This window comes from Pezoporus occidentalis, unplaced genomic scaffold (genome assembly GCF_034315485.1).
Source record: "Pezoporus occidentalis ecotype Australia unplaced genomic scaffold, CSIRO_AGI_Poc_V1 ctg10, whole genome shotgun sequence".
Lineage (NCBI taxonomy): Eukaryota > Metazoa > Chordata > Aves > Psittaciformes > Psittacidae > Pezoporus > Pezoporus occidentalis.
The window spans coordinates 1,756,137-1,780,797 of NW_026912779.1; the positions used below are offsets into that span (position 1 = coordinate 1,756,137).

Consider the following 24,661-nt stretch of genomic DNA (forward strand, 5'->3'; position numbering starts at 1 on the left):
GAGTAAGTTGCTCAGAAGGGTGTACGGAGGAGGAGGAGTTCAGCCTTGCTCAGTTCGAGACGTACATTGGGCCACCCTGATTTGGCCAGAGTCAGGGTCCTGAACAGGGTCAGTGTGTGCAGGTGCTGATGGAAGGTAGCAGACACCTTCAGTAAACATCTATTGCACCCTTTGCACAGCCTGGCCCAGCACTGCTGAGCCTAACGGAGCTGCAGCAATCCTGAGAGACAAGGGTCCATATTCACTCTTTCAACCAACTTCTATGTCCAGCCCAAGGGTCACAGATGTTTGTCCTTGTGTGTTAGCACAGAGCTCCCCAAGCTCTGCCTTCTGTCTTTGAGATTCCAGTACATCAGAGACTGGGATCTCACATGTGGGCACATTAACATCTTGGTTGTGGCAAATTTATCTCAACTTTCCTAAATGGCCTTTCCCTGTGGGAGAGTTCAGGAAGCTGAAGAACTGTTCTGCTCTAAGAGCTGCAGCTGAGTGAACAGAATTCTCCATTGGCTCCGACTGCAAGGCTGGTTTGACTGTGAGGCTGCCTTCACAGACAGGAAGATAGGAGAGGACTATCTTGGGAAAGACAATTCTGCCTCTGGTGGAAGATGGTTATTTAACTCAAAAGCACTCTCTTGTGGTCATGATAACATCTGATGGGAGCGGGTTTCCTGGCTGAGCTGACTGAGTACTGGACTAACACAATCAGCTTTACAAGGCCAAGGGAAGGCAGTTTGGGCTTTATGGCTCAGATAAACTATAGGCAAAAGATGTGGCCAGTAGAACTAGAAATCACTTGTGATTAATGGGAATGCTGAGCTTTAGGGAGTAAGGAGCCCATGAGTGCTTTTGAGCTCTGAAGCAGAACTGAGATGACAATGAAATGCTGCTTGGTTCAGCAGCCCAGATCCTGCCTGGGATCTTGAGACAAGATTCAGATGTGATCTGTGGCCAAATAAAAGGAGAACTCGGTTCCAGCTTCACTCTGTAAAGCCAAGCTGGTTATAGGTGCAGGGCAGAGATGTTTTCCAGTCAGCTGTGCCAGCAGAGGATTGATCCAGCGTGTCTGAGTCAAACCTGTGCACGCAGCAGTGCTCTGCGGGGTAAATACCCCAAGTGATTTTTATTCCATGTAGGTTTTTCCTTTTATTTTATTTACAAAGATGATGAGGACTCAATGCTCTTTGGTTTCTTGTAGTGAGCGCATCAGCATGCGCCAGTCCAAAGTGGACAAGCTGTACGCAGGCCTGAAGGATCTGGCCGAAGAGAGACGGGGCAAGCTGGATGAGAGGCACAGGCTGTTCCAGCTGAACCGCGAGGTGGATGACCTGGAGCAGTGGATCGCTGAAAGGGAGGTGGTGGCAGGATCCCACGAGCTGGGACAGGATTACGAGCACGTAACGGTAAGTTAGAACCAGAGAACGGTTTGGGTTGGGAGGGACCCTCAAACCTCACCCTGTCCAACCCCCTGCAATGAGCAGGGACATCTTCAACTAGACCAGTTTGCCCAGAGCCACATCCAGCCTGGCCTGGAATGTTTCCAGGGATGGGGCACACACCGCCTCTCTGGGCAGCCTGTGCCAGTGTTTCACCACCCTCATTGTAAAGATCGCATCCAGCCTGAAATGCCCTCTTTTAGTTTACAACCATCACCCTTCATCCTCCTAAATAGCCTCTTCCCATCTTTCTTACAGACCCCTTTTAGCTCTGACAGTCCACAATAAGGTCTCCTTGGAGCCTTCTCTTCTCCAGGCTGAACAGACCCACCTCTCAGCCTTTCCTCATAGGAGAGTAGTTCACACAGTAGTTCACGTGGACCTCATAGTTCTTTGGACGTGGCTGCAGGCTGACCTTCCATTTCTGGGTGCAGCACACAGTAGCCAGTTAACACAAATGGTGGCTGGCTGGCTTGCTCAGCTCAGGGAGTAGCCACAGCACCGCATGAGCCTGTTCCTTTGGGTTTCAGATGCTCCAGGAGCGGTTCCGTGAATTCGCCCGGGACACAGGGAACATCGGCCAGGAGCGCGTTGACACCGTCAACCACATGGCAGATGAACTCATCAACTCCGGACACTCGGATGCTGCCACCATTGCGGAGTGGAAGGACGGACTCAATGAGGCCTGGGCAGATCTGCTGGAGCTCATTGACACGAGAACACAAATCCTAGCAGCCTCTTATGAACTGCACAAATTTTACCACGATGCCAAGGAGATCTTGGGACGTATTCAAGACAAACATAAGAAACTGCCCGAAGAGCTTGGTAGAGACCAAAACACAGTGGAAACGCTGCAGAGAATGCACACAACGTTTGAGCATGACATCCAGGCACTCGGCACCCAGGTGTGTAGCCAGGCAGTGGTGCTGGTGGCGGGTACAGGAACCTGAGCTGCAGAGTTCTGCCCTTGCTCATAGCTCCTCCATGGCTCCTCCAAGTGTATTTCTGGGGGAACAACCTCACCTGCATCATTTCCTTGTCTGTCTTCCTCCTTCGCTGTCATTGCATTAGGTTAACTAGTTTATCCCCAATAGGAATCTATAAGCACACAGATGTCTGAGCCTGTAGGTAATTGTTGAACATTATTCCATTTCCTGCCCTTGGTTGAAGAGGAAACCATAAAGGCAGAGACCTTCTGTATTGATTTAAAAGCAAAGCAGCTCCGGGCAGTCTGAGCTTGCTGCGTGCTTAGGAGGGAGGAGATGGAGAGGCACGAGGGTGGCCTCAGAGGGCCTTTTTTGGATTGCCAACCATCAGAACACTGCATGGCTGATATGCCTGGGAAATAGCTTCTATTTGAAGGAAAAAGGATTCATTTGACTCAACACACTGTCTCTTTAGTGAAGACATTGAACACATCCTAAATCTGTAAAGAATTCTTGATATACCAGAGGTAATATGAAATACAGGTTTCACATTCTTCTGTCCTTAACATTCTTCCTGCGTGTTACATTAACTATGCTGAAAGCCACCTCAGATGTGCCTGCTCCTCACCTCATGTTCACCTTGGTGAATGCAAGACACAACTATCCTGCCCCATGGAAGAGTTGTTATTCCAAAGGATACTTGGAGGGCAGGGACAAGTAAGAAGGGATGTGTAAGCCTGGCTGGGGTTTTGATTTGTTTGTTGGTTGGTTTTGGGGTTTGGTTTATGTGGTTCTTTGGTTTGGTTTGGTTTTGTTTAAAGTAAGCCCCAGCCAAAGCCTTTTCTGTCCTTTCTGAGAGGCAAAGGGAGTCTGAGACCTCCATAGAGACCTTCTGACTCTTATGAACCTGGGCATTCTGACTTAACTATTGCTTTATCATGGTGCTCCCAACAGAGTCTGAAAGGATTTCAGGTACATAGTCCAGGCTAAGATACTTAAAAGCAGCCACACTTGATCTAATTCTGCATCTTTTGAAGCCAAACTGTGTTAAATAGAAGGTGGCAGCAGCTCATACAGACACAGGGGATTTCTAAACCAAAACCCCATGTTCAAGATGCCAGAATGAGATTTTGGAAGGGAACAAGTTGCTTAAGGAATGGAGGAATTACGACCGGCTACATTTATCCCAGTAGGAAAAGATGGCTTTTATGGCCAGCTGCCTGATTATGTTGCAATTAAATAGCTGTTTACACTAGAATAAAGGGGATATAGCCAGCATTTGATTTTCCAAGTGGTTTGCCTTCAGCAGCTGTAGATTTTATACATAAAATGGGAGACATTCACAAAACACCAATCCCAGCCTCTCCAAAAGGTAATTATAATCAAGACCTAAATGGAGGAATATGTAATCATAGCACAAAGCTGTGGTGGAAGCACTTAGGATCGGGTTTGGGTGAAACAGCTTGAGCACCAAGATGGATCATTACGATAATGGCCTGATCTCTGTGACTGTAGCTAAAAGGTCTTTAATATGTTCAAAAGGAAAAGAAAAGATAACATTATTAGATAAGACCTAATCGAATGTTTCTTGTCTTGAAAAGTATGTGAAACAGTCAAGAAATAGCATTTGATGTCCCAAGACAGCGATTGAAAGGAAAAGAGATTTCTAACAGTAGGCAGATCTTTGGATTTCCCAATTTTCTTGTCTTTGAAGGCATTATCTCCGTTTTTGACAAGTCATCTCTGCAGGTAGAGCAGTGGGTTTGATACAGGGGTTCCAGAGTGGTGGCATCGTCACCTGTGTGAGAGGAAGGAAAACTGATGATGAAAATGGTCCCCTGTGCCCTGACATTTAACAGTCGACCTCTATTTGCACCCGTTTGGGCAGTGACAAATCTTTGCTATTTTGGGGCCCCTTGACCCCCCAGTCTCCTCTAAGAAATATTCTCCTGGGGATGCACTGACTTTATAATAGAACAAACCTTTCCAGGCATATATATATTTGCAGTGACTTCAGGAAGGTGAAGTAGCAGCTCACATGTCCCCATAGAGGTGTTCAAAGGCTTGATGCATTTCTCCCCTATAAAAACCCCAGGTGAGACAGCTGCAGGAGGATGCTGCACGCCTTCAGGCTGCCTATGCTGGAGACAAAGCTGATGACATCCAGAAGAGGGAAAATGAGGTCTTGGAAGCATGGAAAGCACTGCTGGATGCCTGTGAGGGCCGGAGGGTGAGGCTGGTGGATACAGGAGACAAATTCCGCTTCTTCAGCATGGTTCGTGATCTCATGCTTTGGATGGAAGATGTTATCCGGCAGATAGAAGCCCAGGAAAAGCCAAGGTATGTGGAGGATCTCTCTTCCATTAGAAGATAAGGCTGCAGGTCAGTTGAGGGATATTTCATAGAATCCCAGACTGGTTTGGGTTGGAAGGGACCTTAAAGCTCATCCAGTTCCAACCCCTGCCAGGGACAGGGACACCTTCCACTAGGACAGGATGCTCCAAGCCCCAGCCTGGACTTGAACCCTGCCCAGGGCACTTCCTTGTGTAGCCTGTGCCAAGGCTTCACCACAGTAAAGAATTTCTTTCTTATATCGAACCCAAATTTCCCCTGTTTAAGGTTTAACCCATAACCCCTTGTCCTGTCACTACAGTCCCTGATGAGGAGTCCCTCTCCAGGATCCTTGTACCCCCTTCAGACACTGGAAGCTGCTATGAGGTCTCCATGCATCTTCTCTTCTCCAGGCTGAGCAGCCCCAGCTTTCTCAGCCTGTCTTCATGCAGCAATCCTGCTTCCTGAGCTGCAGACCCAGTCTAGGAATTGATATCCTTGTTGAACAGTTGTGTGCTAGTTGTTTGTAAGTGTAACAACTGCTCAATCTGCATTGCACGGTTCTGAGCCTTGGATTGATCATTTCAGGGACGTTTCATCTGTTGAACTCCTCATGAACAATCACCAGGGAATCAAAGCAGAAATCGATGCCCGGAATGACAGCTTTACTACCTGCATCGAGCTCGGCAAATCTCTTCTGGCAAGGAAGCACTATGCATCAGAGGAGGTATCGTGCTTGCTGAACACCCAACCATTGCAGTGAGCTGCCTGGGTTCAGCTGGAGAAACTGGTGTTGTGTAACCTACAGATGAATAAGCTGTTTGTAATTCACTCCAGGGACTGTTGCACTTATTTGCTATTGTGAAATTCGTGTGTAATTTAACTCTGTGAGTTCATGTTGGGTAGCAGGGATGGCACCTAAATTTGAAGTATCATTTTCAGTCCAGGAAGTGCAAGGAAGCTGTTGCATTCAGTTGTGCATAAAGGAAGCTCTGGGATGTCTGTGTTGGGAAAGATGACTTCCCTGAGCAAGAGGAGAGGCCTTCTTCTTGTACAGGGGAACTGGAAGAGGCCTCCTAGGGGAAGGAGCAGGAGAGAGCTTATCACAGGGGGTAAATCCAGGAAATATTAAGAGTCAAAGGCCTTGATTTGTGTTCTGATTTGTCTAGGCCAGAGGATAGGGGCTTGACTTGTGTCTCTTCCTGCCTCCCTTTGGTGGAGGGAGGAAGTTAAATGTTGTTAGATACTGCCCACTCTGGGAGGTGGTTCTGTCTGTGTCTGCATCACACACAGAGGATCCTGTGGAGTATCCTTGGGGAAGCATTTGCACAGGCACTGGGAGGCTTTGGGAGCCAGTATTCACCCTGAGAACAACCAGGGGTGTTTGCTGCGTGTCAGTGTGCTGTTAGCACCAGTACCTGCAGGCTTCCTGTAGCATCCCTGAGCAAGCACATCTTGCACTCCCTGCTAGAACATGAGCAAGAGATACAAGATGTAATTGCACCATTTAGATTTGTTTGCCTGTTACACTTTCTTTTATCAACTACTCCTAGCGCTGTGGGCTTGAACAGACACCGGATGCTTATGCAAATGTGGTATTTCAATGCAAATGCCATATTTATTTATACTTAGAGGAGAAAAGCAGCTGTTGTCTGCATGGTTAAGTCACTTCCTGACAATCCAGCACAATGTGTTTTGCCTTGTGCCGGTGGTAAGGGCTTTCACGGTGTGGTGGGTGAGCCTGTGCTTGGGTAATGGTCCTGCTCTCTCCTCTCCATCCAGATCAAGGAAAAGCTGCTGCAGCTGACAGAGAAGAGAAAAGAAATGATCGACAAATGGGAAGACAGATGGGAGTGGCTGAGACTGAGTAAGGATGTGCTTGTGTTTCTTTTGGGCAGGGCCATGTCTTACTCTCGCTTCCCTATGTCTTCTTGAGTGTGGAAAACACCTGCAGGCCCTTGTTTTTCTAATAACAGTGCTGGAAGGTGTGTTTGCACTGTGGTGACAGCAAGATTCACACCCGGGGATTGTAAAATAGAGGAGAATTTGAAACCGAGAAACCTGCAGCACAGGTCTTGCTCTGTATGATCAAATTTGGAGCGAGGTGAAATAGATCCGCTGTATTTTGCAGGTGTCACATTCCGACTGGGTTTCTGCAAAGGAGGCACTACTGAAAAACAGGGAGAAGTAAAGCCCTGCTGCCTTATGCATATAACATGTTACCTGCGTTATCCAAGAGCTTAGAATGTTGGTGAGCACTTCACTGACGGAAGGTGTGCTTTGAAACACTGCAGGGTTTTGCAGGCTTCACACCAGCAACAGCAGCCCAGTTCTGATGCTCTTAACAAGATGATCCCCATCCGATGTACAGACCGGAGCCTTTGCAGAAGGCAGTTGTACAGTATCTCAAAACATACAGTGATGTGTAGTCATTTTTTGGGGTTCTGGGCTGCTTCGGAGCCTCAGGAGGCTTTAGGAAATGCAGTAACATGGGCAGTTGTCCCTCAGGTTGGGTGGTTTTACCATATTCTTCATCAAAGGTGCTTCATCCTGTTCACAAAAGCAGTGGAAGTGTATTTTTCAGGTGTGAAGACAGAAAAGGAAGGAAACCTGGAACTGTAACGCTGTAGTCAAGCATCAAGTCCAGAAATACCACTTGCTAAAGGGAACTACAGCCTGCAGTCTGCTGTAGTCTGCTGCAGCTCTTCTGTAGACAGGGCAGTGGGGAAGAGAATCAGCAGAGAACAGATTTTGTACTCTGAAGTTAGTAGACTACAGCAGATTAGAACAAAAAGGAAACACTAAGCTTGCAAAGTCATAGCATCATAGAATAGTTTGGGTTGGAAAGGGCCTTCAAAGGTCGTCTGGTCCAACCCCCCTGCAATATAGTCTGTAGAAGAAGGGAAGGTGGGACTTCACTATTAGTTTTCCTCAAAGCAAAGCCAACAGCATAAATTTCTGCCTTTAAAGTGAGAGCTTGGTTAAGGACAATACTTGTCCAAGTACATTGGCTTTTCCCCTGAGCTGTGTTTAAGTACATGCAGAAGATGCCTCATGACTTTCCGTGCAGTTTGTGGCATGAATGGCGCTGATTCCCGTCTCTCTTTGCTCAGTTTTGGAGGTACACCAGTTCTCCAGAGACGCAAGCGTGGCTGAGGCCTGGCTGCTGGGGCAGGAGCCCTACCTCTCTAGTCGGGAGATAGGCCAGAGTGTTGATGAGGTGGAAAAACTGATCAAGCGGCATGAAGCCTTCGAGAAGTCCGCAGCTACCTGGGATGAGAGGTTTGCAGCACTGGAGCGACTGACCACGGTGCGTGAGGGGCAGAGGAACTGCCGTGGCCATTCCCCTTTGGGTTGGTGCCAGGTGGTTGGTTGGAATAACTCCTGGCATCACCAGCCTAATCTCAGTTCATTGATCAACCTCAGGCTAAGGTTCATGTTCCCCACAATACTAAAACCCTCTCTGGTTAATTTAAACTCAGCAACCTGAAAGGGAAACGCTTAATGATAAATGACCTCAGTAGTCAGTAAAAGCTGTCTTGAACCCAGGAGTGCTGAACCAGAAGCATTTTGCTCCAGCCTCCTGCCATGCAGGTTGTGCTGGTATAAAAAGGAAGGGGGATTCTGTGTGAAGAAGACTCAGATACAAACACTCAGCATGACTTTTGGTTAAGGTTGACAGTGTGAGGAGACAGTGATGGGGATGGGGGTTGACAGCAATGCTTGTTGTGTTTTGACTGCCCCAGTACAAGGCTGCATTGTCCCCTGGGAAGACATAAGAAGTGAAAAAGCCCCAAGCACCCAGAGCGCAGCTGCAGTGTCAGTGATTAATGCCTGGAGAGCATGTTGCCATCTTTGGAGAAGAATTCTACTTTAGACACCAGAATTGAAGTGATTTGATTTCTCACACATACTGAGCATCACAGCTGCAGATAGAATGGGCTGGAGTTGCTCAGCGTCTTCAGAACCAGGCTGGTTTTATTTAGGTGGTTGATTTCTGAGATTTGGATTGTTTGTGTGCATGGGAGGCACACAAGAGGATGTCACTTCTCAGTGTTTTGATAGCTTGGGCTGCTTTCTTGTTTGTCTGGGTTCTGATAAAATGAATGAGAAAGGAACCACACACAGACAGTGGTGAGCTGCTGCCCAGGCACTCCACTTGACGTTAAAGGCTCTGATACTGTGGGCCTTTACTGACAAATTCAGTGCAACAAACTTCACATGGTTAATACTGTGCAAGACTGATGCCTTCAAATTTGATTCCATGTAACTTGAATTTCATTCATGTTTCAGAAAAATGTGGAGTTATTTTTAGTTCCTAGAAATGCCCCTGAAAAATGAGCAGAGCTTTTAAATGCACCAAAACATTTCATTTCTCAGTTGGAACTGCTGGAAGTACGTCGACAACAGGAGGAAGAGGAGAGGAAGAGACAGCCTCCCACTCCAGAGCCCAGCCCAAAGGTTGCCGAGGATGCAGACTCCCAGCAGCAATGGTAAGCTGGGATGTGGGAAGCTGAACTGCGTTCTCAGACAGACTTCTCAGGCTGAGGATGTGTTGCAAAAGGAGAGCCTGGGGTTGTATGGTTTTAGAATGTGACCCCCATTAGAAGATGTGGTGGTTTATGGGGACAAGGCTTTTCTCAGGCACCTGAATTCACTCCTAAATGGAATGTTCCGTGTTTTCATTGTGATGCAGTGTTACAGCTGCTGAAGTGTACCAGGCCCTAGAGTAAGAAAGCTGTTTTTACAGCTTCTGTGTTATGGATTAAAGTTTATGGACCATCTTGGCTTTCTTCTTGGGTGAGCATCAGTCACAAATAGATCTCAAGCCACGTCCATGGAGCATTAACATTTATAACATTACTTACAGGATAGCAGTAGGCTTATTTGTAAGGTAACTGTCAGAAAAGTCCATTTTGACCTTCCTTAACACTGGATTTATCCAGTTGGGCCTGAGGACTTTAAGAGCTGGCTGGAATTTCCAAGGAGTGCCATAGGCAGGGGGGAAATGTCATTTTGGTGAAAGAGACGGGTGGCTTTCGAGAACACAATACAATGTCTTTCCTTTCTTCTCTCTCCCAACAGGGATGGCACAAAAGGAGAACAGGTTTCCCAAAATGGTTTGCCGTCAGACCAGGAATCTCCACGGGTTAGTTACCGCTCCCAAACCTACCAAAACTACAAAAACTTTATTAGCAGACGGACAGCCAATGACCGCTCGTGGTCTGGACTGTGACGTACAGAACCCTTTGCAGCAAAAGACACCTTTTTGTCAGTATGGTTTACTGGTACTGGTTTCATCTTTTGGCTTCAGATTTCCCTGCTGCTTTTCTCTTCCTTCCCATCAGTTGACTTTTATTGAATTAGCAGCCCCTTGGAGATATATTTGCTTCACTTTCCTCCGTGTTTATTTGAATCTCCCCACTGACACTCAGTTGCTTTAAGGTGACACATTTATTTCATGTTATTTACTGTTGAGTTTTTCATGTCGCTAATAGTATTAAGATTTTCCAGCGAAAGCGTCCTTTATATGAGTAATTGAGATTTAATGAGATTACATCATAATGAAGAAGAGAACTAGAACCTGACAGGTATGACGCATCGAGTTATACTAACAGGTTTCAGCACGGCAACATTATTAAATCAGCTGCATTAGCAAGCAAGTTCTTTACAAGGCCAAAGATTACCCCTGCAAGTGAGCTCAGCAGCAGAGGCCGGGGGGGATGGGAGAGCTGTAACTATTGACAAATAAAAGCCTTAAGGTTAGTTGTATAACATTCCATGCAGAATTGGACTCATTGACTGCAGAGAAAAATAAACGTGAAATAAAAACGTGAAAAATTAGATTTATCTTGGTATTTAGTCCTCCTGAAGAGTTGTGATCTTGCTGAATAGCTATTTTGGGGCCCCATTTTGCCTTGGTCCTGTTCAATTTACAGCAATTCAATTTCCTGACACTAGGGAGGCAGAGGTATAAATGAGAGCAGGGGGCAGACCCCTATGGAAAGGTTGTGATGCTTTTCTTTAAAAACCAAATAAAACACATTGGTCTAAGATCCCAGCTCTCAATTTTCTATAGGCGTAGGCTAAATGGTCCATGCCTTACTCATTCCTTCTTGATAGGGAAGTCAGGATACATGCCAATAATCTTCATGTGCAGCCATACAAATACCAGTACCTATGTATATATAGTTAACACTACACAGTAGCTGAGCGCCTACCTCTCTGTTGCCTTTCTGCAAAGCCTCCTTGTTTCAGTTCATGCCTGGAGTGGTGAGGAAAACGACACTTCTTTTCCTTCTGCTTCTGGGGCTGTCTCTGAGGGGTGTTAAGTGCAGGAAAGGCGCCTGGCAGGCTCAGATCAGTGGGGTTTAGAGCTCTTGCCAGTACCGCAAAGGAAACGTGGGTCCCAGTGTAGGGCTCCAGGAGGAAATGCCTTTCAGTGTAAGTTTATCTTTCAGGTGGCCCAGCCCAGTTACTTTGGGTCTGCACACAGGCTCTGTCAGTGCTCTAGGACACTAAGCAGTCCTACCTTTCTCTTTCTTTAAATAAAGCCTTTTGGTTCATCTTTACTATTACATTATGAAGTGAGCTCTCTCTGGAACCTTCTAATGTTTATGACATTATATAGAGTTGTAGCAAGGAACATGAGGTGGCCTGCAGATCATCATCATCATCTTGGTTACCACAGCCTTACACATCCCCTATTTGCTTCTTTCTTATGTTAGTTTTTATTTTATGACATGATGCACAACACATTTTCATGTTCATCTTCGCCATCTGCACTTCAGGCTTCCATAAGAGCTCTTTAGCTCCGTTCACAGAACCAAGTGTTGCAACACATCAGGTGTACACAGCCGTATATTTATTATGTATTATCTCTGATTTGAGGCACAAGATAATGCTGCTCTTGATCAGAATTTCAACTTCTGCCAACTAGCTGAGCAGTGCAGCTGAATTGTTCTGTATTGGCTGAGCTTGCAAAGCGAGGAAGGTGATTGAAAGGGTGTGCTTCGGTGATTGTACTTTTGCTGTAACTTGTCTTTCCACTTCATGATGCATGTGTTTTTTTCTTTCGTCAGGATAACAACATAGAGCTTCTTAATGCTTTTTAAAACTCCATGTAGATTTATGCAGATGATCTGGTGACTACCCACACCAGTGCTGGCTCTCTGTGCCTGTAAGAGTGTGACAGTTCTCAGAGCAGTATAGCTGTAGCTTCAGACTCCACCATCTGGGAAGCCTTCAGATGTATTCTGGCTATAAAGTAGTCTGTAAAAGTAATTTCTATAGATACACTTTTTTCCTTGTGTTAGTACACTTATATATGAAAATTATACTTTATGACGAAGAAAACCTTATTAAGTCATTGATTCAGGTCATCACTGTAGGCACTAGAAGAGTTAAGATTTCATCTCTTTATTATAGGCTGTAGTACCGGCTCAAAACATTAAAATGGCACTTTTTTAAATGGCCAGAGCAATAGAAAGCTATCATTTGTCTGCATCTGAAAAAGGCAGATAACATCTCTATTATTTAAGCTGTGGTGCAGAGACTTAACTTGATGAACTGAATATAATGTGGCACCGAGGGGATATCTGCAGTCATTGTCACCAGCTGTCTTGTTGCATGTTGTAGTCCCCATTTAAGTATCTCAAAAGTAGTGTCTAGCCACTAAAGCACTTGCAACTAACCTCTCAGTCACGATTAAGAAAACTGTGTCCATGTTTGTGGTAACTGTTTTGTTGTAACAGTACAGTTTGCTATTGATGTTTGTCCTCCGTTGCGTTGTCTCTGCATGCTCGATGCACGTTTCCATTAAAGTTTGTTCAGCTCCTGTTTTTTTCTCCATTTTTCATGACACATTCTTGCAGAGCTGTTTATGATCCAGATTCATTTTGCTTGTTTTCTGTTAATTGTAGATAACACATGAAAAGGAAATAAAACCCGAAAGAGCCTCAGAAAAGCTTTTCATAGCCCTTTTACAATCAGTAGCATTTTAAGTAGAAGTTACAGGTGTGATGATGTGATTAAAGCTGCCAGTTATCTTCTAAAAGCGCAGGGTTGCAGATTGCAGGGCTGAATTACATGTTATTTCCCATCCAATCACGTTCAGTAGCTGTGCAGTGCCTGCTGTTAGAAACTGGTTTGGTTTACTGAAGATTAGTGGTTACAGGCCCCCCCAAATCCATAGTATTTTCACATCTTGCTGGTATCACTACAGAAAACATGCTACTTTCAGCATCATTTTAGGTAACAGCTACTTGTGGGTAGTTGATGCAAGTTGTTGAGATGAGTTACTGTGATCTATGTAATTCCTTATTGCTGGGAACAAAGGGTTCGTGTATGTCAGAGGGGGTCCAGCCAGTTGAAAAACAGAGTTTGAAGCTCAGGAGCTGTCACTGATCAGGAAGCTTTGGAAAGGGCTGTCCTTGGACATGACCTGTTGGCCACCAGTGACCAGCGCTGCTGCTGAGGGATCAGTTGAGCTTTTTTGGTGAATCACTGGTTGGTTGTTACACTCCTTATGTTATAGTAGCTGTGCTGGCAGTGTTTGGATGGTCTCCAGCTCATCTATTTACCCTTTCTCCCCATCAATGCAGCATTTTTGTTACATTTTGAGATTTGGATACAAATAGTGAGGTTTGATGGCTTAGATTCATCCTAATTGTGAAGAAGCAGTGTCAATCATTTTTGCTTCCACTGAATAACAGTGCAGGGCACAGGCTCCCTCTTACAAACCTAGGCTACATGTCTTTAGGGACAGAGCAAAATAGCTATGACTGAAGTGGAATGTGAGCTGTGATTCTTTCCCTGTTTCAGTGGTGTAGTGTCTGTACTCTGGAGATTTAGATTGCTTAAAGGCAGTTAACCAACCCTTCCCATATTCATAGCAAGTTGGCACTTAGCTCTTCCTAGGTCAATACATGAGGTACAAAGGTGGGAGGTACAATGACATTTACTTGGCAGGTATGAGAAGTTCTAGCAAAGAGTGGCAAAATTTGGTTTGTTGCATAATAATTCGGCTGCTTTTGAATTGTCCAGGCCATGTGCAGAAGTGGGAATGTCTAATTATTGTGCCATTCACAAATACCTGCTTGTCTGCATAAAACCAGTCCAGAATGTTTGTAATCTACTAGAGCATTAGCAGCACTAAGCTTTAGTAACTTGCTAATAATAATAATAATGATAATACACACTGGTTGTGTAACTCCTGAGCTGCTACCTATGGCTCTACATGTCAAAGTAATGGTACAAGAAAAACCAAAAAAACTGGGACCAAGCTGCATTTCAAAAGTTTATAGCCATTAGGATTCCAATTTAAATGATTTTGGGATGAATGGCTCCTGAAGACGTCGACAGCTTGACCAGTCAGAGCTGCTGGAATCATGGCTGCTCTCTAGGCTATCTCGATCACAGTGCGACAGGCAACGCGATCAACAAAGCAAGTGATGGGCAAGGCCTTGGTTCTGTCTTTGTTTGGGGGTAAATAGCTGTGTGATGTTGTGTGACTGTGGTGGTTTTCAGTTCCTTTAACAACAATCCAAATCCACCTAATAATGCAAGTCTGAAACAGACCTTGATAAATTGACACGTGACCTCATTTCCCTTGTCTCTATAAGATCCAATATCCTAACTGGGATGGTGGAGATGAAATGCATGGTGTAATCTCTCTAATTCCTGCATGTTTTGATTTTGTTGTGTCCCGAGGGGAATGGGGAAAGGAGCTTTTACAGAAACAAATGAATTGCATGCGTTTTTGTAAATGCTCCTGGGTAACTTTGACAGATTTTTCTGCTGGCTCCTAGTTTAATACCTTTTATGGACTTTTAATACCCCAGTAATGCCATAAATGTACTTAAGGTGGCTGATGTGTATAACTTCTATTGTTCCTTTAGGTTTGCAGAAAGTGTGATTGTTACTGTCCCAAACATTGGAGTACTTAGCAACAGAATTGAATGCTCTCATTTTAGGAGTAACAATATACAAAAGAATACAAATTGACCAGCAGAGCAAAGCACAGTAAAATTCACACTGATGTTTAGCTGCTCTTATTTTCCCATCTCTCCACCTATAAAATGGGTACTAATCCGTTCCTACCTTCTAATTTCCTTGGCCTTCTGTGTCTCCATGGAGTGTGAGAAAGAACTTATTGGCCTGTGTCATTCTCCAGGCAAAGTTTATACACAGCCACGTTGTGCAGGGAAACAGATTAACTGCAAGATACCCCAGTGCTGTGAGGCTTTGAGCTGAACATTTTCTTCACTGTTCCTTAGGTGGCAGAAACTGCAGATACAAACGAAATGGTCAATGGAGCTGCAGAGCAAAGGACAAGTTCGAAAGAGTCTAGTCCTGTTCCATCTCCAACGGCAGACCGCAAAGCCAAGGCTGCCATTCAGGCCCAGACTGCTGCTACCCTACCAGCCAAAACACAGGAGATGCCTTCAGCTCAGATGGAGGGCTTCTTACATCGCAAACATGAATGGGAGACACACAGCAAGAAAGCCTCAAGCAGGTAAAGTCCTTGCTGCCTCATGTGAACTCACCAAGATGTAAAACAGTAAATGTGGTCCCTGCTGCTGTTGTTCTCTCACAGCTCCTAAAGACCTCTCAAGCTTCTGCTCCTGTTGTTGTAGGAACTGCATTCGTGGTTAAATGGTATATTTGATGGAGGTCTAAAGATACATGGTGGAGAAAGCAGTGTTAGCCATATTTGGAAGGTGGAAAACTGAGGCATAAAGATACCATGATTTTCCCACTTCACACGGTGAATTTGTGGCAGTAGTGGGATTTGAATCCAGAGCTCTCAAGAAAAGAAAAACACGTAGGTGTGAGACTAGAAATGTCCATATTCTTCTGACATTTTCTGTTTGCACATTAGCACTTTCCACCTACTCTGTAAGCTGTGCAGAAGAGAAAAGCGGGTGAAGATGATTTGTGTGCCTTAGTTGATTCCATTCCTAAGGGCCCGATCCTGCCATTCTGAAAGATGCAAAACTGCTGAGGTTTCTGTCTGCACTGGAAAAGCAGACCAGGGTCATTTCTGACCTGAGAGAGCTCTTGAAACCAGATTTAATGGCTTGGCTGACAAGGAAAGTGTTGACTAGCAAGTGGTGAACCATACCAGTATCTGAGGGATTTGATAGGAGGTGAAGTAGTATGCAGACCACAGATGTGGTACCTGATTTTTGTTCAGCTTTAGCTGTTCACACCAGAGAACTACTCTGAGGCACTGTCAGCCACCAGTACTAACACGCAGGGACTCTTGTTTCTAGTAATCATTGATTCTTCAAGCTGTATTAGAGAATGAGGCAGATGCTGCCACCAAGAGTATTTGTACCAAGGCAGGATTTCACTCGCATGCAATCCATTTGTTAGTTTGCAGCACAAAAAGAATTCCTACAATAAAGCAGAGTCATTGAAAGGTCAATCAGTGTCTCTCCCAACTATGGAAACTGCCCAGTCTGCCTAACAGGCCTCCCACTGTTGGGCTATGCTGATGTACTGTCGCAGGGAGCTCTGGAAATCTCCATTCCGTCTGGCTCAAAGTCAGTGTTTTTGTCCTGAAGCTGTGCTTTTGTGAGAGAATTTGCTGTCTGCAGTTGACAGGACAGTGCAGGCTGTATTCACATCCTCACACTGAACCCATCCCAGTTATCTTACAGAAGTAATTGTATTTGGTTTCTCCACTTCTGCAAGTAAGGGCATTAGATTTATAAACACTTCTGTTGTTTTCTGTGTCTTGAAGATCATGGCATAATGTGTACTGTGTCATAAACAACCAAGAGATGGGCTTCTACAAGGATTCAAAAGCTGCTGCTTCTGGTATCCCCTACCACAATGAGATTCCTGTCAGCTTGAAGGAAGCGGTCTGTGAAATAGCGGTCGATTATAAGAAGAAAAAGCATGTGTTCAAGCTAAGGTAAGCCCCCTGGAGCATCCTGCTGTTAGTAGAAGTTGTGGTGGGTGTAATCACTTTGCAGGTTCATGGGAGGATGCAGCCAAAGAACCCAACATGGATATTAACGGCAGTATCTGCTTTTGTTAACAAGCTCTCCACCATGGTAAAACATGGTGTATTTATCCAGCACAATACAGTATCAAAACAACCCCTGTGCTTTAGTTGTGTCTGGGACAAGACCAGATGTGTATGCCTGAAGTCAGGAGCCTACATTTACAATGCAGCTTTTCAGCTGCTCCCTTTGGAGTTCATTGAAAAGAGCTTAATGTTCTTGGTTCTGCTCTTCTCAGAATCAAGCCTCTTGTTTAACTTTTCAGTGTGAACTTAGGATGCTACTGAAGACATCTATCATGTTTTCAGTCTACAACATGTAGTTACAATTAGAAGTACGTGAAGAACTTGTTGTTCAAAGGTTAAGAAAAAAATAAGGCTTTTCCTTCTGGAATCCTCTAAAGAGGGTAGACTCCATATCTGGAGAAGTTTGCTTTATGGCAAATATATAGGGAATATTTAGGGAAATGTAGCTGTCTTAAAGACAGGCCTGCAGCTGTCTGATTCATCCTGTAGACTATTTTAAGCATCTCTGAATTGACAGTGTGAGGATTTGCTCTTCCACAAACAAAGTTAGGCAGAAAAATCAATTGCCCTTCTCTTCCCTGTACCCTGCCACCCGCATCAGGCCTCTCAAGTAATGGCACGTCGCGTATTTCCTTTACTCATTCTCATTAGGAGAGTCCCCAGAGAGTTCACCAGCAAATGGTCATGGCAAATCTGCCTCTCCATGCTGAGAGGGGGATGTTGTGAACATCCAAGGGGCTCTCTTCTACAAAGGCTGTGGTCTTTACAGACCTCATGTGCAGGCAGACCTCTCACAGGAAGGTCCAGTTTGATCTCTAGAGGGCATGATGTAAATACTGCTCTTTGTTTCTTAAAGAAGCAAGGCATAAGGATATTCTTCCTATTGTCTGTCTGTCTGCACTCTTACTTTACAGTTTAATACTTAATTTAATTTATAAAGAGAATTTTAAATGCTTTGGTTTTAGGGGGAAAGATTCGGAAGCCTGAAACTCAGCTCCCACTCACCCGGCCTCCTCCTTGTTCACCTGATCTGGTGTTATTCAGTCTGGTTTTTAATTAATATGTATCTTCATATACACTGTTAAATGTCTCCCAGTTAAACCATCTGAGTAAAATCAGCACAGAAGGGAGACTCCAGCCTTCAGTAGGAGAAGAGGCAGCTACTCATAAATAATGCACACTATAGTATCTTGAGTCATCACAAGTAGCTACGACAGCAGAGCAACTGCAGAATTTTCTAGGTTCCTACAAAAAGCCACAAAAGCTCTGGGTGTTGCCTGTGACTTCTGTCCTATGAAAGTATTGAGTGAACTTTTACACTGGTTTTGGCAAAAGAGATCTGCCCGAAACGGCAGTCATCAGCTGCAGAAGGTCACAACCCTGCCATGCCTCTTGACATAGTGGAGCACATCCATAACACACACAGTGTGTGCGGCTGCCTCTGTGTCACAGCGCAAGATACCAGACCAGGAGTAGCTGGGGTGTATTTGTGTGCATGGAGGTGTTAGGACTGTCCCCTGCAGGCCCATGTGTCTCAGTCTCATTGTGTACAGTAGCTAAACAAGCAGGAGTTGAAGCGATGTGACTACTACCAAGCTAAATTTGCGGTGGTTGTTTTCTTTGCAGATTGACCGATGGCAATGAATACCTCTTCCAAGCCAAAGACGATGTAAGTTTGTTTTCCTTATGGTTTCTTACTGATGTGATATCTGTACTGTTGTGCAACAGGAAAAAAAACAGCTGCTGGGAGCTCAGGGACACACTTTAATTTCTTGGTCTTCAGTCTTGCATGCATGTGTGTGTAATGTGTAGAGTCAGAAGCTCCCACTGGCACCACCAGGGCAGCAGGGATTTTTATCTAAATATAAATGTCTAGATGTCTTCTGCAGGTGTGTAACCAGAGGAGTAAGTGCCAGGTGATGGGTTAGGGACTGTGTTTCCTTTCATTTCCCACTTCTCCCTATTCCCTTTCACAATGCTGAGCGAACTAGAGAGGGTGCGTGATTGTAACAGCTTTCTGCCTTTGGGGCTTCTTGAAGGAGGAGATGAACACGTGGATTCAGGCCATCACATCCGCTATCTCTTCTGACAAAATCGAAGTGTCCCCGACTACCCAGAGCACTCCAGCCTCCAGCCGTGCCCAGACCTTGCCTGCCAGCGTCACGATAACCAGCGAGTCCAGTCCGGGCAAGCGGGAGAAAGACAAGGAGAAAGACAAGGAGAAAAGATTCAGCCTTTTTGGTAAAAAGAAGTGAACTCCATCTCCACACACTGCACTTCTCTGACCGTTCCAGTGGAATTCCAGCATGCGAGCTCAGAACCAATACGTTACTCTCTGTGCCTCATGTTCCTCAATGTGATTGACATTTTTTTATTTATAGAGCGTTTTAAAATAAAAAGCCAACAAAAAAAAAAAACCAGAATCTAAAGTTCCAAACGTATGAGGTGCATTGGGCAGCTTCTGCAGGAGAGCGAGGACCAGGTTTTGGGGGTTTGTTTTGGGGGGGGGGGTGTTTTTGTTTTGTTTTTGTTTTTTTTTAAATGAAGTTAATGTAGATTAGATCTTAATATTTAAACTGTTCCTCAATTTTGTGAGGCTGTCTTGGAAAATAACCCACTCCTAGTGCTATTGGTATGCAAGGCAGCGGTGCTTTCGAATCTACTGTGCACATCAAAGCCCAATGTACAAACTCTCAAACGCGTTCACTCCCATCTAAGGTTGTTATGCTGAGTCTTGACTAGTGGAGCCTCCCATTCCAATTCTAGCCTTTATTGAAATGATAGTGTATTACCTTTGCCGTAACAGAGTGCGGGTTTGCATTAACTTACAGACAAACCATTTCTACCCTGGCGTTGGTTATTAACACAACCTGAAGCTTTTCTGCATCGAGTACGACAGATGAGAATGTTGGTGTACAAGACACATGAGCAGGCTGATACCGTTTTAAATAATCTGTAATTTCCAATTTTTTTTTTTTTTTTTGCTGAAATACATTATATTGTATGTTTCAGATAATTCTAGTACAAAGTATAATAAGACTAGATGTATAATAAACCCTTAAAAATCATTGATAAGTGTAAAAGTGAAACTGAAGCATTTACTGGAAAAGTAATGTTACTCAAATGGTTACTTGCTTGTCAGCTGCAGCACTGTGTGTTATAATTTTGCTACATTACTTGCTATTTGATACATAGTGTGCATTTCTCTGTCACTGTAACTATTGTAATGAAAAGATTTTCATCTTACTGCACAATCAGAAATTACATTTAATAGGAATGAACTTTCAATGACTGGGCCTGTAGTCGAGAGTAGTACTGGAACTGGCTTTCAGTTGTATCGAACTGTACCTCTAGACTTTTACCCTATCTGTTAAATATATGCGATGTCATTAAATGCTTTTAAAACTAAATATGCTGGTTAAGTTTCTTATTTCGTTTCTGATGATGTTAAATCATGATTTTGAAAGAGGATCAAAAATAAAGTTATTTTAAAATGTCATCTCTCCTGTGCACTGAAAATGATGTCTTCATGTAATTCCTTTTTTGTGTGCTGAAGTTCATACTGAAATGGTTGTTTTCTCTCTTCCTGCTGCTCTTTCCCTTCCCTTTCCCTTCGCCTCCTGCAAACTCTGTAATTTACCAAGGGCTTGTTGTCCTGCCCAGTTTAATCTCAGTGGTGTTTTATGTCAGTTATTAAATACCCCCTTAAGGGACAGCCTCAGCTGCACTCTGGTGGTGACGCGTGTTTAACACAGCGATGATGATTCCAAAGCTCACCAGTTCCTCAGTGTTGTCAGCATTTCAAAGACCAGCATTTCTCCAGAATTATCTTTACCTTGGATGTGATCTAGGGAGTCACCTAAAAGGAATAGCTTCAGGAAGCCCTCATACACATTAGGAGTTTCAAAACTAAATGTAAAGAACGTGGTGTTTAACTTTTTACCATTATTAAAATACACTCAAATATAATTATAGCTGGAAAACAGATAAACCACAAACTAATGTGTTTCCAAGTGATGTTTTCCTGAGCATGTGGCCATGTCTTGATTCTTTTCATGGACTATACTGTGTTTTCTTGTTTTCCAGAGGTTTTGGATATTAACCAATTCATGCACATGAGTTTTTACTCCTATAATATTACCCTCTTACAGTCTAGTTATTAGTAATATGTAGGAAAACATCATTAGTCTTGTAAATGTAAAGTTGAATACAATATAAAAACCTGAGGTTTATCAGTGGAAGAGAAAATGAAGCATTCTTCTTGGTTGATTAAAGCACCCAAAAATGTTGACCATATTTGTCACTTCAACTTATTACAACATGTAGATGAACAGATTGAACTTGGTTACCTCTTGTGTTTAATTGTGTAATGTCTTGGTTGAACATACCTTCAGAGTTGTTCCTGTTTGTCGTGCCTCTCACCACAAGTTATTCCCCAAAATTACTTGATTATAACCCCTTCTGTTTAGGAACTGACCCTAGGTTGCTGAGGAACAGGAGTGAACCCTAATAAGCCTTCCCTGTTTTCCCCATTGGCCTGTAAGGGTGCGGTTTCCATGCAGAGATTGGTGGGCCAGGAGGAACTTCCTTGGATTGAGCCAAATCAGGAGAGTCAGGTCAGTGTACACACCCGCTCAGGGGTGTGCTTGTTTCAGGAGGAGGAGTGGGGGAATCTGAATGTCCCTTGGGTTATGTGAAGGGACTGCTGGAAAGTACTAGAGGAGGAAGAAAGACTCTGGATGATGGGAACAGGACTGGAACTGGAGCAGGTTGTCAGTGCCACCAGTGTTAACTCTTGCAGAGGTACTATGTTGCTCTGAATTGTACCACTAAATGTGGTTAGACCTCCCAGTAGAAGAAACGCTGTGTTCCTCCTGGTTACCACAGTGGAGAATGAGGACTTGTAGTACAGTTTGACACTATATTTCAGCATCCTTTGTTGGCTGGTTTTGAAAGCTAACCCATATTTAAGTTGTTTATATTTTCTCTGGAGATGCATAGTAGAGAAGTTGAACCTTAACAGTTTCAAAGAAAACTAACGAAGGGCGACCACTTTTCGGCTGTGTTGCTGTCATTGTTATGAAGAAGAGAAATCATCCTCTGGTCAGGTCAGTCTGTCTTTTTGTCTTGGTGGGAGGCCTTGGATTGTGTGTTCTAAACTGAGGGAAAACACCAGAGCGCTGCACCTGAAGGGGCCTTTCCATATCTAGACAAATAAAGCACAATGGGGGGAAAGAATCCAAAACTCATTAGCCAAAGGAATTAAGCATGTGTTGAGTGGGAGGGTTTTCTTCTAGATTGATGCAAATAATCTGTTAATCCATCTGTTCTGCATAGAGAATATGCTCCATTGTAGGGCTGTACTCTGCATGAGGAAGATCAACGGTAAAGGAAAAGCATGAATAATCTCTGTTCTGGTGAAATACTGGTTTAGATGGGTTTTCACTTCTCATTGTTCTGGTTTTTATGATTGAGTTTCCAGATAATGGATTTTAATTATGGAGGGTCTTTAAGAATATACTTTTGTAATAAATAACTTGTAGGTATGATGCAGTTTTGCTCTTTTTGGTGGCTATTTGGGGTTTGTTTCTACCATAACTAATCTGAATAAATATAGAAACTTAAATTGCAATGATTTTGGACAAACATTAGTCTTTTTCATTAAGAAAAAACACTTCAGAAAATTAGGTTGTGCTAAATGACTGACAATGTTAAGAATTAAGTTAGTGGGAAAAGCAGAATTCAGTTCATTGACACTACAGCTCCACCTGTGGACCGAACAATCGAGGCCGCATCCTGACAAGGGGAGGAATGGGAGGTCTTGACAGCAGAAGTGGAAGGACTTGGCTTGTTTCTCTGTGTCCTGCTCTGGAGAAGGTGTGTTCTGAGGCCAAGCAGAGCACAGCTGAGTTAAGAAAGCACTGTGTTCTCAATGCATTGGGATCAGAACTGTCCCCACAGCTACAGGTGTGCAGGGCTGAGTTAAGAAGTCAGTATTCAGCACTTGAGACTAATTTATTCCTTCCTTACTGCTGGATGTAATTTATTCCCTGTTGTCAAGCATTTTTCTCTAGCCTTGTGACAGCAATTCACTGAATATTCTGGTTCTCGTAGAGCACTGGATTTTATTTCAAAGGATTTTAAACAAGATTATGGTACAAATCAGGCGAGGCATAAAGCAAATCCACAATGCAGTACTGGAAACGCTGCAGCAGGCAGGACAGCTAGTCAGAATAAAGAGAAGTGTATTGCAACATGGAGCAATTAAATGCAAAGAGGGTAGGTTTTATGGGGTTTACTTGTAATTCAGCGTGTACCCTTTGTTGCTGTGCATTCTGACAACAGCCTGCCGGGGTGAGATGTCTTTTGGGATGTGCGAATGCTATGGAAGCGGATGTGGATGAGTTGGGGGGGTGAGTGACTCTGTGTAGCGAGGCAGCAGAGCGGCTCCGGCAAGCCCACGTGGTCACATCTGCAGTGTGTCATAATGCAGCACACGCAGCACGCACAGGGAACTGAGCCACCTGCAGCAGGGGCCCACAGCAGAGGAGCAGGAGACCTGGAATGGTCTGCTTGGTAATAAAATACTGACCTATTCCATGAAGTATGAAATGAGGGATTTTGTGCCTAAGTGTGTAATGAATTCTCCCTTGCTTCTGAAGCTCTGCATGCTGATTAGCCTGGTGATGGAGAACATCACACCTACAGTTCAATTAATTGTGTTGTTCTATGTTTGAAGTATCGTTTACTCTGTGTACCAAACTAATGAACTGCACAGAATAATCTTAGGTGAGATGCTGTGGTGGTTCATTATGTTATAATAGTAGAAATTATCTGGTCCCAACGTGAATTTTTACTAGTTTGTTGTTAGTATCACTATTCCTCTACTCCCACACCCAGCTGAGAAAAGAATTTCCCTTGTCGACAGTGCAAGTGTTATCCATGAGAGGTCACTCTGTGCAAAGCGATGCTGAGCTGACTCAGATCCACTGTGGCCTGAACAATATCAAGTGCATTTATTGTGTTATTATATTAGTGTACCATATTTTTGCATTCAAGAGAATTAAGAGCTTGGACAAAAATTCTCTTAATTTGGAAAAGTCAGATTTTAAAGGAGTTATGTAAACTTGAGGCAAGATTTAGACATGTCTCGGGTGAATCATCATAGGAAGGAAGCTGAGTCAAGCATGGCAGCCAGCATATGGAAAGGCAAGGAACACCACCATCCTTGCTGTGGCAGAAAAAGTGATGAATTTCTGTGGGAAGATCAAGATCTCTGCTGTGGTGATAGTAAGTTTTAGCTGATTGCTGAAATTCCATGAAAAGATGACAGAATGAGCCCCGTGTGTGTCTGGAAAAAAGGCAGGAGTATCCCATTGGAGATGAGGTCTCCTGCTGGGTCTGGGGTATCCTCGGGGCAGGTGGTTGTGTTGCAATGCAGAGGCTCTGTGGGTCAACTCGGCTGCTTCGTAGGCTGGCTCCATGCTGTGACTCTGAACCTCCAGACTCTGAGCAGGGATGAGCACAGGAGACCAAGACCAAGGTTTTTATCATTCTGCTGCCCATGGCAGTCCTGGACTGCACTCGGAAATGCAGCAAAACAAATGCATTAGGGCTGGTCAGAAAGATTTTCTGCCCAGGCTGGGATTTGAAGAGCACTGTACACATGATCTGTTACAAATGCTTTGTGTTTGAGGATGGAGAAGATTCAATTTTTTCTTTTCCCTCTTTTTCCTAACATTATTTCTGGCCAGACCCTAGCATTTCATCAATGCAAATGAGTATTTCCACCCACGAGGACTAAAAGCTTAGAGCCAATTCCCCTGTTATTATTTTGTACTTAGATAGTAAAAACCACTGAGAGGCATCAGTCAGGATTGGATTAATGTAATGCCAGGCAACAGACAAACAGAACTAGATCACAGTTC

At 44.1% G+C, this 24,661-nt stretch overlaps 1 protein-coding gene across 2 annotated transcripts in view; it reads left to right on the forward strand.

The window, feature by feature from the left end:
- Positions 1-20,232, forward strand: part of SPTBN1 (spectrin beta, non-erythrocytic 1) — a 95,018-nt gene extending 74,786 nt beyond the window's left edge. The window contains exons 24-35 of one of the 2 annotated variants that reach the window (XM_062609086.1): positions 1,199-1,403; positions 1,967-2,341; positions 4,458-4,702; positions 5,282-5,420; positions 6,476-6,560; positions 7,807-8,003; positions 9,074-9,186; positions 9,779-9,842; positions 14,971-15,209; positions 16,443-16,616; positions 18,360-18,402; positions 18,773-20,232. In XM_062609086.1, the coding sequence (XP_062465070.1) occupies positions 1,199-1,403; positions 1,967-2,341; positions 4,458-4,702; positions 5,282-5,420; positions 6,476-6,560; positions 7,807-8,003; positions 9,074-9,186; positions 9,779-9,842; positions 14,971-15,209; positions 16,443-16,616; positions 18,360-18,402; positions 18,773-18,988 (2,095 nt within the window). In that variant the 3' untranslated portion in view covers positions 18,989-20,232. Of the gene's footprint in view, positions 1-1,198; positions 1,404-1,966; positions 2,342-4,457; positions 4,703-5,281; positions 5,421-6,475; positions 6,561-7,806; positions 8,004-9,073; positions 9,187-9,778; positions 11,272-14,970; positions 15,210-16,442; positions 16,617-18,359; positions 18,403-18,772 lie in introns of those variants that run through there. The other variant, XM_062609096.1, reaches the window with a different exon arrangement.
- Positions 20,233-24,661: the final 4,429 nt, after the last annotated feature.